This window comes from Oculina patagonica, chromosome 3 (assembly GCF_052425735.1).
Source record: "Oculina patagonica isolate OP01 chromosome 3, crgOcupat, whole genome shotgun sequence".
Taxonomy (NCBI): Eukaryota; Metazoa; Cnidaria; class Anthozoa; order Scleractinia; family Oculinidae; genus Oculina; species Oculina patagonica.
Genome location: NC_135760.1, coordinates 26,243,280 through 26,260,380, shown reverse-complemented (window position 1 = coordinate 26,260,380; position 17,101 = coordinate 26,243,280). Strand labels below are relative to the sequence as shown.

Here is a 17,101-nt window from a genome sequence, read left to right as displayed (position 1 = left end):
TACCAGCAGTCTCCTCTTCAGGGCTCTCGTTTCTTTCAAAGACGTTAGAAAAACAAGTAACACTGGGACGAGAAGGGCCACAGAGACCCTTCGCTCCACTTGACCAGCGATTACGGATCTCATTGAAACGATTTTCGTTTCCAGATTCTCTTCTCGTGCCCAAAAGAAGCGAAGGCTTTGAAAACGAAAAATGAGTTTGTATTCCCATCCTCGTCCCCAGAGCCGCTTGTCCCTCTTAGCCGGGGGAGCCTGGGGCACGAGGAACAAGTGGCTCTGGTGACAGATGATTTGATTGGCTAGATTTTCAACAAAGATATTTCAAATTTAGCCAATCAAATCAACCTTAGTGAAATCCCCTACAACAAAAGCATTTTAAAACGGTTGATTTGATTTGCTTAATATAAATTTTCAGTTTGTTAAAGTTCCAGTCAATCAAATCATGTGTCCCCAGAGCCACTTGTTCCTCGTGTCCGCAGCTCTAAAGACGAGAATAGTTATATACCGTGAATCAGCCTTGTACAGACAAGGAGCTTAGCAGCAAGAAGCTACCGGAAAGGTGCTTTTCAGTGATTACACTGCGATCGGCTATTAGTAGAATTCTACTAGTCACAGCTATCATGCACTATCAGCCATTTGTGTGCAGTGGCACAGGGTCGTCTCCGCCTTATGATGGATTTCCACAGAAGCGTAATTTTTTACGTGCGTGAAAAAATTAGAGACAATGTATGAACGGCTGGCGTACACGTTTACGCAGGACGTTCATACATATTGTCTCTAATTTTTTCACGCACGTAAAAATTTACGCGTCAGTGGAAATCCACCATTATTCTCGTTTCTTCAAAGTTTTGGGGATGATTTAGCAATATTACTGGAAAATTCAATTCCCAAAAAGAATTAAAAAAAACGGTTACCAGGCGGACACTGTATGAATTAACTAAGTACACAAAGCACGAAGCGACTACAGTCGAAGCTCTCTTAACGGACACTCTCGTAAGCGGACAGCTCTACTAACGGCCGCCTTGTTTGAAACCCCGTTTTAAAGGGACCTGGTCAGCGTTTTTACCGCGCTGACCTGGACACTAGTTTTCACGTTTTGAAAACAGTCCATGGCAGACTTTTTTTAAAACAAACCTTCAGAAATCTGCTGCAATCTTCTCAGTGTTTCACTAAATAAGAAAATGTAGAGAGAAAAAAATACACCGAGAAGGTTGAAGCAGATTTCTGAAGGTTCTCTATGCGTATTTTTGATTTCGGGTTGAGGTGGACTTTTTTCAAAACATGAACGCTGACCATGTCCCTTTAACTCCCATACAAACTTTGTATTTTTACATTCTTGTAAGCGGACATTCCCGTAAGCGGCCGCGGACACTTTCACAGATTACGACTTAGACTTTTTCTTTGTTTTTAAGCTCCCGTAAACGGACACCCCAAACAAAATCTTATTAAAAACCTCTGCATTTTGTTTTCATTAATCAACTTCACATTGCCGTTCGTCACAATGATTTTACAGTAATTCAGTACAGTACCATATTTCAGTGTTTGTTTTGCCATCATCCACGGCCACGTCCGTCCGGTTATTGTTAGCTTGGTAAGCTCCCATAAGCGGCCATCTATCCCCTACACCTCTAGTGGTCGCTTTCGAGAACCATTCTCGTAAGCGGCCAGCTCCAGATACGGACACTTTTTTCGCGTCCCGAGGGTGTCCGTTTACGACAGCTTCGACTGCAGACAATTTCTGACCCTTCAGAATGTATGCTAGTCGGCCACAAGTTATCCCTTGCATTTTATTAGCTCGCTCTAACAGTTTGTAGGTACCTGTTTTGCAAGACACATTAAAACTACATGTGCTTAGTTAAAGTACGGTTTATTTCATCAGGCTGTGGAATTCTGTTTTTCCAACAGTAGTTTCGTGGTTGAAACATTCAAGCCTTGTTTAACAGTTTCTAGACATGTCCAGTTTGTCGGGCATTTTCAAACTCCTGGCTGAAAAGCTACTAGACTGGACTAAAAAAATCCCATAAATTATTTAAACAGAATTCACGTTTCACAATAGACTGAAACTTTCAACAGAAATTAATCCTGTTCGTGTTGGGGAAACCTTACGAGTCATCTAGTAAAGTAACGTCTCTGCGTCTGACTTGTAAGAAGCAGTTTACTGCTAGGTCTTGCTGTTATTCGTGACACTTCCGTAACACATGTAGGCCACAAAGTCTTCATCTGTGATGGTTCTGTTCCTGCATTCACCAAGAGCTTCAGCCAGGTGAATAGCAAGTAGGTGTTTACACTGTGGATTGGTTAAAAAATGTTATGTTATTGACACCTTAAAACAACTAGAGAACCAACAAGTAAACTAAGTTATAAGGTACTGAGCCAACACTGGGGAGGAGGGATGGCGCAGTGGTGAGAGCGCTCGCCTCCCACCAATGTGGCCCAAGTTCGAATCCTGGCCCCGACATATGTGGGTTGAGTTTGTTGTTGGTTCTTGTTCTTGTTCCGAGGGTTTTTCTCCGATTTCTCCGGGTTTCCACCCTCCGCAAAAACCAACACTTCCAAATTTCAATTCGATCAGGAATACACAGCCCCATAAGGTTCCAGCTTTAAACCCAGCCACGTCTAAATGAAATCAATAAAAGTCATATTTTATTCTGGCTCTACAGAGCTACTGAGGGCGACCCAAATCAGTTACTCGCAGAGCTATATCATGGTTGGCACATCTTGTGGCATGTATGGGTGAAGATTCATCACCCTTTGCTGCTTGTCATTTTCCAGTGCTGTTTGCTCTGTATGTTCACAGTATTACACCACATTTTATTTTAACTATTTTAAATCCTTATTTATTCTTGTTATACTCACCATGAGTGACTCCATCTTGACTAACACTGATCAGAGGCAAAAGCACATGGGAAAACAAACACAAAAATGAAAATTTCTCTGTCACTGGTAATCACGATGAGCAAAGTTGGTTGTTCAAATCATTGAAAGTGACTTGGATTGATGGATGGATGGATGGATCAACAGAGAGACAGATGGACAGACAAAGAAACAAAAGAGCAATTTGTTTTCCGTTTTCATTTAGCAAGTAAACACAGTTTTATGATAGTGATGTTCACAGTTAGAATAATATTTTCTCTTTTTCCACATCAGGAAAAAAGAGTCTTTAGTTGAAATAATAATTATGTTCTTTGCCTTTGTCTCGCAGCAACAGCAGACAAAGCTAGGGCCAACTTGAATAGTAAATCTGAGTCTTGCTAAGCCGGCCTTGCTAAAATCAAATCAAAGAATGACACTTGGAGCCTAATTACTGATTGACTCTGAGTTGAGATTTCATTATCTTCTGTGAATTATTGAACTCCCCTAATAGAGTCAACTGCAATACTGTGCTGGCAGGTTGATTGTCTTTGCCAGAAAAGAAGTGGCCAGTGAAGACTATTAAAGCTTAGCTAAATATAATACTACAACTGAAACATGTATCATACCTGTGAATGTGTATGATGGACAAGTACAGAAATCTCCAGTAATAAGGCAGTTATAAAGCTGATTGGAACTACCTACAACCTATAACATGGATATTCTATAATTACCGTAATGATTCGATTTAGCGCCCTCCTTCCAATAAGCGCCCCCTTCCGAATAAGCGCCCCCCTTCGAATGTGTTTTTGTAAATAAGCGCCCCTATTCCAATAAGCGCCCCCATTCTAAATAGCGCCCCCATTCTTATAAGCACCCCTATTCTAATAAGTGCCCCTATTGAGTAACTGCCCCTACTGAAGTCATTGACGTTCACCGTACAGTTCGTGTATATATTTTATGCTGCTAAAATGAACAATTATTTTAAAAGTAACTGAAGTTTTAACAATTTCTGACTGTTACAGTTTCGGTTATTGTTAGATACATTTGGTTGTTTCTCAAAAAATTAAATAAGCGCCCTGTCCCGAATAAGCGCCCTGTCTCGAATAAGCGCCCTCCCTTGAGGTGCCAAAAGTAAATAAGCGCCCCGGGCGCTAAATCGAATCATTACGGTAATTTATTTGCAAGGATGTGATCAGGTATTAAGGTGGCTCGACCCAGTTTTTTTCTAGCAATACCTATCAACTTTGAAACCTTCATACTTAAAGGGATTTATGTCAATGACATATAGATCTACTATATCACATGGATTACACATAGACTGAACTGCAATATGATATAAATTTTTGGGAGATTGGAATGAATATCACGTGACAATGACGTCACACAGGTTTTTGCTCTGAATCGAATTTTAGCCCTTAACCGCTTTTCTCTCAAGATCTTCCACACTACGTATACCTTGGGTGTTTGCCTTCAGCTCTGCGGAGTTTCATCGAAAACTACAAGAGGAATTTTGAAATATCTTGGAATTTGTTTTCAGATGGTATAATTTATGCGTAAAATAAAGACAAGACTTCATATAAAGAAATTTGCTTCTTTTTTATGTTTAATGAGAGGCCTTAGCCCTCATTCCTGTTAAAAATGTCCCATATCAGATATCCAAACTGCAAGAAGTAGGTAGACTTGCACGATTTCGAAAAATATGAAATATATGAATCATAGTGAAGCTCAATGTTTAGCTCTATTTACCAATTTTACACCTACTTTCGCAAAAAACGCGATCATTTCAAAACTCGTCGATGAATTTTCCCCAAAATTGTTCAGGGTGGCAATTGATCAGTACACTACACAATCCCTGAATTTCATGCTCATTGAAAACTTCTAAGGTTGTCTAACATAAACGCAAAATTGAGTAAATATTGAAGCAATCTCGTAGTTTTGAATAATTTTGTGTTCTGGGGTTTCCTATTGTTTCGACTTGAGCACAACATCGATTTTCTGTGCACCACAGTGAAATGTCACTGGCCACCTTCCGAAAGCTTACCGAAATCTTTCAGAATATGGTAATATTCTCGAGTTCAAGTAAACAATAATGAATGAATGAAACTCAAAGCCGGTTATGTTTTGACGCCAGTCATTTACAAATGACTTGAGAGCGTACTCAGAAACTTACCTGGTTTACACTTTCTTTCTTTTGATGTTGAAATCTCTTTAGCGTAGCATTCAGTACGGCGGCCTTTTTTTGTTTTGCATTTCTTGTTCTTAAGCTTGGCATTTTTAATTTTCAACTCAGCCAAGACGTCGACCACACAAGAAAAGTTGTTGCGTGACAATTTCTTTTCCATTGTTTTCTTTAAAACGGGCCATATTTCAGAACTTCTTGCGGTTTGGATATCGGATATGGGACATTTTAAACAGGAATGAAGGCTAAAGCCTCTCATTAAACATAAAAAAAGGAGCAAATTTCTTTATATGAAGTCTTGTGAGTCTTTATTTTACGCATAAATTATACCATCTGAAAACAAATTCCAAGATATTTCAAAATTCCTCTTGTAGATTTCGATGAAACTCCGCAGAGCTGAAGGCACCCAAGGTATACGTAGCGTGGAGGATCTCTAGAGAAAATGCGGTTAAGGGCTGAAATTCAATTCAGAGCAAAAACCTGTGTGACGTCATTGTCACGTGATATTCATTCTGATCTCCCAAAAATTTTTATCATATTGTAGTTCAGTCTATGTGTAATCCATGTGATATAGTAGATGTGTCATTGACATTAATCCCTTTAAGTATGAGGGATTCAAAGTTGATAGGTATTGCTAGAAAAAAACTGGGTCGAGCCACCTTAAGCTTGCTTGAAGTTGTTTCAGAACCTTGACAGGAACTAATATGGCAGAACATGTAGTAGACAGTAGATATACATAAAGGTGTTATAATATTATGGGTAGAGACCTGTGCCTTACACACTCACATTAATCAAGTCAAAATAATGCCCAGAAGGTGGCTTTCCTACAAGGAGAAATATGGAGGGGGTTGGTGACAACAGTTACTCTAATTTTCAGAAGAATACACGTTTTGCCAGAAAACTAATGAAAGAAAAAAATGGGAATCAGAATATTTAAAAACATTACTGGAAAACCTGAGAAAATATATCGTTTGCATGTGACCCAAATACAGACATGCAATTGGAGTATAATTAGTATGATACTATAATCATATCATCAGATTAATTATAAATTAAATACCGTAGAATTCCGGTTATAAGCCCTGGGCTTATACAACTTCATAAGGGTTTTTGGGTGGGCTTATAAGTGGAGGGGCTTATATCCGGGAGGGCCAATAAACGGAATGAAAAGAACGTTCCGTAACGGGCCACAGGAGTGTTGATCGAAATACCTTTTTAAGTTAAAAACGCATAATAAAGCAACATTTAGCCTTGTTCAGTACTGTCATCCGGCAGAGGGAGGCTTATATCCGGGGGAGCTTATAATTGGATGTCTTTTTTTGTTTCCAGGTAGATGGGCCTATAACCGGGAGGGCTTATAAGCGGGGGGGGCTTATAACCGGAATTTTATGGTATGCTTTACTGTGTGAAGATGTTCCAGAAAAGGTTAAGTCTGTGTAGGAGCCAAGTGGCCCATACAGAGTGTATGCTGGTTTCCGTAGCATTAAGCAACTGGGAGTATTGCTACTCCCCCCTGGATGAGATCTAATCCCATCGCAGGGTTACCCCCCGCCCAGCGTTAAATTTGCCGGTACCTATTTATACACCTGGTTGGAAAGATGCACCGCGAGAGTAGTGTCTTGCCCAAGAACACAATGCAGCACCCCGGCCAGGGCTAAAACCCAGGCCGTTGGACTTGGAGTTGAGTGTGCTATTACCATTACGCCACCGTGCCTCCCATGGATGTTCCAGTAACCAACCTGATAAAGAACCCTTCCACTGGGTGTTGTTAACTTGGTGATATTTTTCTGATCTACCAGGTCTAAAGCATGCAACAGTGGCTGATGGAATACAAAGTGTAACCTAATGAAAACAGTAAATACATTCTACTGTTAAAAAAAGCTTTTACGTCACTCTGTCTGCTCAGTAATGGGTGGCTTGTTCTACTTTCTCTTTTAAAAATCAAAGAAATATTTGTTTGGTATCAATGCATAAAATGCCCATAAATAATGGCAAATAGGATGAAAAGAAGATTTGCAAGGAAAATGTGGGGGAGCAGAAGGAGAGATGGAGCAAATCAAGGTGGAATTTCCTTCTGGTGAGTTTTCTCTTGGTTCAGAATTCCATTTCCCGCTATCTCTTCTCCCACTTCCCAATTGATTTTCACATTTTTTATAACATAGAATAAAAAGATTAGATCACAGCAAAAGAGATCTGTATCGAATAGTTCTTCATAATTCATTGAAATAATTATGAAGTAATATAAGGGCAGGGACACTGACTTTCTTGTATGTAGCTTATGTGAACAAAGATCGGGATAAATTTGGAGTACAATAATTTATAAAGTGCCTGAATGAAAAGATTGCCATTTATACTCACGCAGAAAGAATTTCATCTGTCACTAAAACAAAATCAAAAGAAACAACGTCAGATGTATAAGAGGCTCTACATTTGTATTAAAGTACAACCACGAATAAAGCTTACCAATTAACTCTGACAACAAAGATGACCAAGATCAAGATACGTAATTCTTCATAATAATAAAAAGAAACTCACAGTGACCATGCTTTTCTTTCTCTATACGAACTTCCGAGAATAGCTGATCTGCAACATGTCGAAGTGATAAAGCCATTTAAATTTACCGTTTGTCTGAAAATTGCAAAAATCGCGCCTTTACGTCCGCCATGTTTGTTTTTTTAGTAGGGCCCAGACTTTCACGCGCATTCGAGCGAAGCTTGGGTCAAGTTGAAGAAGGCGGAAGTGGGGTGGGGAGAAGCGGGACAAACGGACTGCAAATTAATACTGTTTTGTAATTCTTGGCAATTGAAAAAAATAGCTTGTTCCCATGATCCCAGTGTTAGCTAGTGTGCAGTGATCAAGTGCAGTGACTTTAACTGTATTCTAACAATTATTTAAGTCGGAAGTCAAGCAGGGAGGGGGTGGGGGCCTAGGGGATGGAGGCCGAGCATAGGCGGGGGAGTTATTTCTTTACATGTCCCACTCCAGGGCATTTTTGGATGATAAAAGGAGTCACTAACATTGTAATGTCACTAAAAATGTAAGTGTTAGAAAGTCCAAATAAACTTGAATGGTCAAAAGTCATCTCAGGTGGTACAGTATACGTAACATCTACTGAATGCAGTGCTGTAGCAGGGTTAAATGTATTGGGGGACACACCACGAGTGCTGGAGGTGCGAGCTTCTAGGGAGGTCCGGGTGCATGCTCCCCAGGAGATTTTCAAATGTGGGGTCTCTAAAATAGCATTTCCAGCCTTCTGAATGCATTTTCTTGATGCAAAACGTTATAAAAGATAGCAATAGGAAAACACCTATTACACTTAAAAAATCCAACAGTATCCTAACATGATTACTGTTCTATTTTTGAATATTTTTATTTTGTGTTAGCCATTTTTTTTTTTGGGGGGGGGGGCAGGCCCCTGGCCCCTCCCCAGCACAGCAGCTAGAATGTTAAAGGTTTAGCCTTCTTTAAGCTCTCATGTTGTTGTAGATAGGCAAGGGGTGTGACTAGGCAAGACGTCGATTTTTCACTACAAAGAATAAAAAAAACTCTTCATTTCCTTTAACTTCTGTTTTACTTATTTATTTATTTTTATAAAAATTAATCATCTGTTTCACTTTGTTTCACAAATCATGTTTTTCTTTTGTTAAAAAATCATGTGTTTTTACTATGTTCGATGATTCTTTTGAAGTAATATAATTGTACATAGCTTTAATAAAGCAATTAATGTAATTTATTATTCTAACGACAATGGAATCAAAATATGACAATTTTGAGGAGGACCATACTTGTACTACAGTTATAACAAGAATTAAAATCACACAAAATACAATTAGTACCTTCCCCCCCGGGCCATGGTTCAACTAGACACTTAGCCAATCCTATCACCCCATCCAGTGGTGTCTAGGTAGGCCATATAAGTCTGCTCTAATACTAATGCTTTACTCTGATTTCAGTAACATTAATTAAGCAACTACATGTAGTGTATATTAATTTTGCTACTCCCCCTTATTCAGGATGGGATGATGCTAGACTACCACATCTGGCATTCTCCCAGCATTTTGTCAGATTGTGCCCAAACAGTTTAATTACTGGCTACTGACGTACGTATATGCCTGGATTGCTCAATCTAAAATCTCTGATGGACTAACTTTATAAGGCCACCTTGTCTTCCACATGCAGTAAAGAGTATACACTTAATTATGCAACTGGATTAGATGCACCACACTCTACAAAACAACTCAGTCTTAGAGATGCTGGCCCAGGGCTTTTAATAAGACCCAGCCCACTGGAGCTGGGGTGATATTATCTGCTTGTTATAGTGCTCTCTGATAGGTCGGCTGCATGTCAGGGCAGCCACTTACTTAAAATTTTATTGGAATTAGCCCTCCTGGCCATTGAAAATGAGATGAAGACTTAAGTGTACATTAAGGTCTGACACACTAAGCGGCATTTATACCATGCATGGTTCAACAATAATATACCAGAAGACATGTAACCTATTTGTTGGTCAGTGCAGCATTTATACCATGCATGGTTCAACAATAATATACCAGAAGACATGTAACTTATTTGTTGTACATGTTGTTGAGCTCCCAAGTAAACACAGTTACTTTTAAAAATAATTTTCTTGAATAATTCTAGTGTTTAAAATACATTGTGTAATTATGTTAAATTCCTACTCTACCTACATTATCTAAATACTTGACAGCCACACCAAAAAACCTTATTTACTTGAAAGTTAACCAATTTCTGGGGTTTGAAATCTGAATCTTGTCAATTACTTCCTGCGAAATCCCTCTCAACAGCATTTTTGGAACAGCATTCACTTGTATGTGAGCGTATCCATGGCCACCATATTTGACGAGTCGATGACGGGTATGAATATCATGTGCAATGACGACTTTATCTTCATAGCCCTCTGAGACCAGAAATTTGATATTCTGGATTCTCTGTGCATCTGTTATTCCATCAACTGCTGTGTTAGGCTGGTAATATGACAATTCGATTCCAAAAAAATCATATTCCAGATAAACTCCCGTGGCAGCCAACTCCAAGAGTTTAGCACGATCAAAAACAGTGCGATCAAGATGTGAGATAACAGTTTTGTTGATATCTGCACCAGCTTCCTGAAGAATTCGGACAATCTCCATAGGAGACGGCTCATTTCTCCCAGGGTGGATAATAAGAGGGGCACCAGTTTGAGATTGTGCTGCGGCAGCGGCTAACAGAGATCTTTTCTCTGCAGGCTCCAGTGGCCATGAGCAGCCAATTTCTCCGATCACACCACACTTGATTGAGGTATTACCAACACCCTCAGTAAGTTCCTTGACCATTGTCTATTGAAGGAAAAACAAAATCGACAAATATATTTTAAGTCTAGAGCCCCCGGGGGATACTCCCTATAATGGCCTTTACGGGGAGGCTCCGCCCAAAAGGATACCTTTTTCAGGCTTTACTTATATTAAAGGGTAGGCATTTCACAAGTTTAGGTATAAAAAAGGGTAAAAAAATCTGGCATTAAGATATTTAAAAAGGCTTTTACATTAAATATTATGAACAGACACATCTAATGGCTGTATTGTGTTAATTTATTAAACACGTTACATAAAAATGGCAAGAAAACGCTCTGTTTTAAGTATATGTCGTGCCCTGTAAATATATGAGAAGGGAACCTTTTTCAATAAAAGGTTTACGGAAAGCAGTGCCTTTTCTGTCAAAATGGGTAAGGGTTTGGACGTTGGGGCGGAGCCTCCTCGTATAAAACTTTTTGGAGTGCCCCCCCCCCCCCCCACCAGTCCAGAGCTTGGATATCCAGGTTAAAAAAGTATGTTCAAAACAAGCATACCAGGCCTTCAATGGGAGGAGGGGAAGGCAGGGAAGTGAGGAAGAGAAAGGGAGGCCTAAACTTCTCTTTGTTTCGTTCATGACGGGGGGAGGATTGTTCGGATTTTCGGATCAATAGATCAAACACGCCACGCCATGTTTTCACTTCGAGGAACAACAACATCCGGGACTTTATTGACGTCAGATCTTATACATATTAATGAGATCATCCTAACACCCCCACTTGATCTCTTCCTATGTATGTTCTAAAATCACATGAACACGGTCATATTGCTAAAATATAAACATACAGCTTACTATCAGTTGACAAATGAGTAAAACTATAACAAAATATAGAACTCTTGTACATTACTTCTACATTAAAACTCAAATGTCTTAAGAACCAAAAATATAACTCTTGAATTTTTGCAACTTAATCTTCGTAACTGGTTTGGTCATGACATCAGCAACCATATCGGCGGTGGGACAATACTTAATGATTACTTTGCCTGCATTCTGCACATTGCGAATAAAATGGTATCGCACATCAATATGTTTGGATCTCTGTCGATTGACTGGATTCATGGACAAGGCAATTGTCCCCTGATTATCCTCAAAGATCAAAACAGGATCATTTACCTCACCAACATCATTCACTACCTGAATGAGATACATGCCCTCCTGAACTGCCGCTGCCAGGGCAATGTACTCAGCTTCACAAGATGAAAGAGCTACTGTTGGCTGCTTTCTCGACTTCCAAGAGATAAGTGGACCAGCTTTATTCAAACTGAAGCAGTACCCACTGATGCTGCGTCTGTCATCTGTAGATGATGCCCAATCAGCATCACTATAGCCTATCAGTGTAAGACCATTGTCACATTTCCTATAGCACAGTTCAAAGTCAAGGGTCCCCTTTAAGTACCGCAGTACATGTTTCACTGCTACCCAGTGTTCCTTTGTGGGATTAGTTAGAAACTGAGACAGTTTAGTAACAACCCAGCATATGTCTGGTCTGGTGCATGTCATAGCATATACCAAGCTACCCACTGCTTCACGGTATCGCTTTGGATCAACAGGGTTTTCACTGCCAAACTCAAACTTCTGCTCAGAAGGTGTAGGTTTTGGTTTACAATCAGACATCTCAAATCTCTCAAGCACCTTACTGATATACCTCTTCTGGTCCATTTTTACAAAGCCATCACCTTGCTCAAAGTGAATACCCAAGAAATATGAAAGTCTACCCAGATCTTTCATATGAAACCTCTTGTTCAACATCTCTTTAGTTTTAGACAATAACACCATGTCGCTTGCTGCTATAATTATGTCATCCACCCAGACAAGCATAGCAACAAGTCCACTTCCAACCTGTTTGGTGTACACACAATTGTCAACAGGGCTTTGTACAAAATCATTCTCTTGCTAGAAACAGTGTAGTACATGGTTCCAATTCCTACCCGACTGCTTCAATCCATACAGAGATTTGTTCAACTTATACACAAGTTTCCCTTCACTCCCCGGGGGAACTTCAAAGCCCTCAGCTTGATCCATATAGATCTCACAATCAATAGGGGCATTGAGATATGCTGTCTTCACATCCATCTGATGCAAAATCAAATCGTGTTGTGCTGCCATTTGCATTAGCACACGCACTGATGTGAGATTAGCTGTTGGTGCAAACGTCTCCTGATAATCAACACCTCTCACTTGACTGTAACCCTTAGCAACATACCTTGCTTTGTAAGTTTTAGCACCATTTGAACTTTCTTTGATAGTGTACACCCAACGGCCCCCCACTGAATTTTTGCCCTCTGGCAAAGGAGACAAAGTAAATGTGTTATTCTCAGTTAGAGAATTCATCTCTTCCTTCATTGCTGCCTCCCAGTTACTAGACTCAGGTGATTCCATAGCCTCTTGGTAAGTTTGAGGGAAAGCAGAAAATTTGTAACAGTAATCTACACTCGTCAGTACCTGATCACTATCCTTCATGTTTGTGACATAATCTCTCAGGTAAGCTGGGGGTCTTCTCTCCCTCGTGGAGCGTCTCACACTTTCATCACGAGGCTGTGAAGTAGGACTAGGTTCATTCTCAGCCTTAGGTCCTTCAGCAAGTTCATCCAGACCCTCTCCGGATCTGTCAACATCAGATTCACTACAAGTATCAGGGTTAGTATTGTGTCGTGATGGCATGAAATCATCATCACCCAGTGGAATTTCAGTTTGGGTCTGTCGTTCAACATGTACCCCTCTCCTAGGGAACTTCACCACCCTGTACTTCATAATCTTGCCCGTCTCTGGGATTAACACCAGATAGGCAGGACTCTCTTTATCATACCCAAGGAAAATCCCTTTGGTGCACCTGGGATCCAATTTCTTCTTATTCTGCTTATATGCATAGCATTCAGATCCAAAAACTCTCATGTTTGACAAATTTGGCTTCTTGCCAGTGATAGCAAAGTATGCAGTTTGCTTAAGGCGGTTGTTAAAGCACCGATTGCGAATGTACGCAGCTGCCATTACCGCATAGGGCCAAAACCCTTTGCCCAGATTGGCTTGCAGGAGTAAACACCTTCCCATCTCAAACAAGGTTCTCCAGTGTCGCTCTGCCGTCCCATTTTGGTGGGGAGAATGGGGTGCAGACATTTCATGCTTTATCTTATTTTTCTCCAGCAGAGATTTAAATTCCTGAGAAATAAATTCACCACCATTATCCGATCTAATACATTTGACCTCTCCGTATGGTGCTGTGTCTGCTAAAAACTTCTTTGTTGCAGCTACAGTGTCACTCTTATGTTTCAGAAAATATACAAAAATTGCTCCTGAATAGTCATCTGTAAAAGCTATGGAATATCTGAAACCCTCTCTAGAAGCTGGATCGATAGGTCCAGCCAAATCTGTATGAACTAATTCTAATGGTGCAGTAGCACGAGCATCAGGATTCCTATTCCTGCACTTTGGGTCATCTTTCCTTCAATACAAACATTACAATCTTGGGGTTTACTAGAACTACTATTACTTATTTTCATACCTTCCACTACACCTTTTAGTTTCAAGATGTCCTCATAATTACAGTGTCCTAGTATTTCATGCCAACCCTTCAGGTCACAAGTATAATTAACAGAGTCAGTGTCATTCTTGTCGAAGGTACTAAGATAGTACAGTCTACAATGCTTCTCGATGTTAAACTTGGTACCATCCTTGTAAACTAATTCAGCAGAGTCAGGATTGAAAGTCACTGAAGCACCTCTTTCAGTCGCAGCTTGCACTGAAAATATGTTCTGCGGGTATGCAGGAATGTATAACGCATTCTTCAGTGTTGCACTGACATACTTTCCAGTGGTATCCATGATGGTTATCTCAACATCCCCTCTCTTGAGTGCCACGTTGTTGGATCGTGTCCCATCTGCTAGCTCGATGTAGTGCTTTTCTGGTGTGAACTTGTCATCAAATTTGCTGAATTTGGACTCGTCATTGATGATGTGAGTGGTCGCACCGCAATCCACCAGTAGGGCATTTGGCTTCCCAGTTGTGTTCCCATTTACATAGGCATTGGTCTCAAATGCAAATGAATGCTCCACTTCCTCATCAGAATCCTCCAAAGTCTCAGAAGCCTGACTGACTTTGTCGGTCTTGTTCTTTCTTTTGCGTCGACATGTTCTGTCACTGTGTGATGAATTATGGCACGTGTTGCACCAGTGCCCCCGTCCGTTCCTGCCTTTGTCTTTATTACCACAGAAGCGAGCAATGTGCCCTGGCTGGCCACATTGAAAACAGGTGATATTCGGCTGGGATTCTTGCTTGTGTTCAGTTTTCATAACTGAGTGATTTCCCGTCGCTATACTCGCTCGCTCTGTGTCTTCGAAGCTTCGTAAGGCCACTTTAAATTCGCCAAATGTTTGTTCTTTCTCGCTCTGAGTAATAATGACAACAAACGGCTTGTATTCTTCTGGTAGGCCTTTCAGTACCATCGCTATGAGAAGGCTATCCGTCACGGTTTCACCGGCATTTTTAAGAGCTGTTGCCGCGGTCTCTGCTCGTATGACATAGTCTGTCACTGTCTCGTGTGCTGACTTCACAAGCGAGGTCAGTTCCGTGTACAACGAGATCACTCTCGGCTTGCCTGTACCAGCGTAGTGTGCTCTTAAAATCTTTAATGCTTTCCTCCCGTCATCCTGTGCATCTCTCATTACAAGGGAAAGGCTTTTGTCGTCTAGAAATTGTATTAACTACGCGAAAGCTTCTTCATTCTTGGCTGCATTAACGTCCTCAAATTCAGCCGTAGTGATCGTATCCTTCAACTTTTGCAATCGCATGTATCCGAGAAACTTGACTTCCCATTGCTCATATTTCCGTTCATCCCCATCGAAGAGTAGTCTCCCGTACCTTGACCTGGGCCCATAACCTGTTTCGTTCATGACGGGGGGAGGATTGTTCGGATTTTCGGATCAATAGATCAAACACGCCACGCCATGTTTTCACTTCGAGGAACAACAACATCCGGGACTTTATTGACGTCAGATCTTATACATATTAATGAGATCATCCTAACACTCTTCCCCCTCCCCACACCATCCCCAAATCATGCACAGTTAAAAAAAAGAGATGAAGACTAGTGTAAAATGCTTACGCATAGGTTTCAGTAATTAAAAATACAGCTTTCCAGTAATGGACACCTCCTGCGGGTGGTCACCTCCAATAAGTGGGAAACCAAGTCATAGTCGTATTCCTAGCCACATAAAAACACTACTGTAATTTTTTGCCTCCCATAAGTGGGCACTTGTTCTGGTCCCAAGGGTACATGTATATTTTGTGGTTGAAATTTATCCTTGGTTCAAATCTTATTTTTCTTTGTTTTAAACTCATTCTCATACATTACCATACCCAAAAACAAAGGAAAATAAAATTTGAACCAAGGATTAAAATTGAACCACAACAAATCTACAGGAAGGTTTGACTGTATATCATTACCTGTTACATGTCAAACTAACCTTGCTGAGCTCCTCCACAGATGACGACTTTACTTCTGCTGGAAGGGTGTGGTCCAAATAGTACCCTGTACCGGCAATGATATTCAAGCCAGTTGCCGATGAAGCTTTAGCGAGGTACTCCACATCCCTGGAGATACCAACAGTGGTAACTTCAACTATGCTTTGACCTCCCTCTTGCTTGAACAAGTTCAATTCTCCTACAATATCCTCAAAGGGTTCATCTCCGAGAGCCATGTTGAGCCTGTGACTGTATGGGTTCTGGTATATCCAGCCAAGATTAGCCAAGTTAAACTCAGAATTTGTCATTTTCTCAGCATCTGACTCCCTCCAGGGTGGTCTGAGGCAGCATTTGTAATCCATCTTGATGTGCTCATGTGTTAGGGTGCGGCCCAAAGCACTTGGTGCAATGGGACCAAGAACAGTTTGGATTTGACCTGATACCATTTCTTTATCTACAAGTAAATTGGATGTGAATATTGAAGGTTAAAACTTGTGTAGATTAACAAAAACTCTTACAGAAATGGTTTTAACCCAAACCCTAACCCCTCCCCTACCCCGCAGCTGTCCACCTCGAACTCCCATAAGAAAAGGAGGGGGTATGCTGATTGCCTTGCTTAGGGGTGTAAATTGTGGATTTTCCTCTTCCTTAAGGTGGCCTACATTTTTAGCCATTCAGGTGGGAGGAGGGGGGGGGTGGGGGAGTGGAGGTTGTTCAAACCAAAGACCTTTCCAGGGGGAAAAGACCAATCAGGTATGAAAATGGTATCTTTAGGGGTAAAAAAAGGTTTAATCACAAGCACATTGGTCTCCTTTAGCTGACTAGCGTCCACGTCCCGTTCATATGGGAGTCCCCCCCCCCCCCCTGCACACAGTACACACCCTGAGCCTAAAGCATATGTTGTCTCTTTATTTAAGTATGTACACATGGCCCTGTCATCAGTGAAGCCTGTTCATTCTTCTCCCAGACGTTCTCATCTACCATTATTTAAAACTCAAGAGAAGTTTTGCTGACGAGTTTGGAAGAAATCTGAAACGGAAAGGAACCCCGGGTGCCAAATTCACACCCCCTGTATTCTCTGGCTAGTTTTGGGCTCCATAGGGCATTTCATCTAAGTTCAGCTCAGTCAAGAAAGCCTTTTTAACTACTAAGGGTGAATGAATGCCACTTAATCAAAACGCTTTATGCAACAAAATATGAAATACAAACCTCATCTGAACGACTGATCCACTCAGCTCTGTGGACACGTAGGATGCGCAGTGGCTC

General features: G+C 40.8%; 2 protein-coding genes across 2 annotated transcripts; both read right to left on the bottom strand.

Annotated features, from left to right (window-relative positions):
- Nucleotides 1–1,848: 1,848 nt before the first annotated feature.
- On the bottom strand, nucleotides 1,849–7,706 carry LOC144647304 (zinc finger SWIM domain-containing protein 7-like). The gene is made up of 6 exons (XM_078507088.1): nucleotides 7,565–7,706; nucleotides 7,388–7,409; nucleotides 6,769–6,871; nucleotides 3,477–3,555; nucleotides 2,854–2,879; nucleotides 1,849–2,284 (listed from the first exon to the last, which is right to left on the bottom strand). Exons 1-6 carry the CDS (start codon nucleotides 7,638–7,640, stop codon nucleotides 2,159–2,161), a joined length of 432 nt encoding a protein of 143 aa, XP_078363214.1. The 5' UTR covers nucleotides 7,641–7,706; the 3' UTR covers nucleotides 1,849–2,158.
- Nucleotides 7,707–9,139: 1,433 nt separating this feature from the next.
- On the bottom strand, nucleotides 9,140–17,088 carry LOC144647273 (phosphotriesterase-related protein-like). Its single transcript, XM_078507056.1, has 3 exons — nucleotides 17,045–17,088; nucleotides 15,838–16,289; nucleotides 9,140–10,365 (listed from the first exon to the last, which is right to left on the bottom strand). The coding sequence occupies exons 2-3, from the start codon at nucleotides 16,279–16,281 to the stop codon at nucleotides 9,757–9,759; spliced, it is 1,053 nt and encodes a 350-aa protein (XP_078363182.1). The 5' UTR covers nucleotides 16,282–16,289; nucleotides 17,045–17,088; the 3' UTR covers nucleotides 9,140–9,756.
- Between the last annotated feature and the right edge of the window lie 13 nt (nucleotides 17,089–17,101).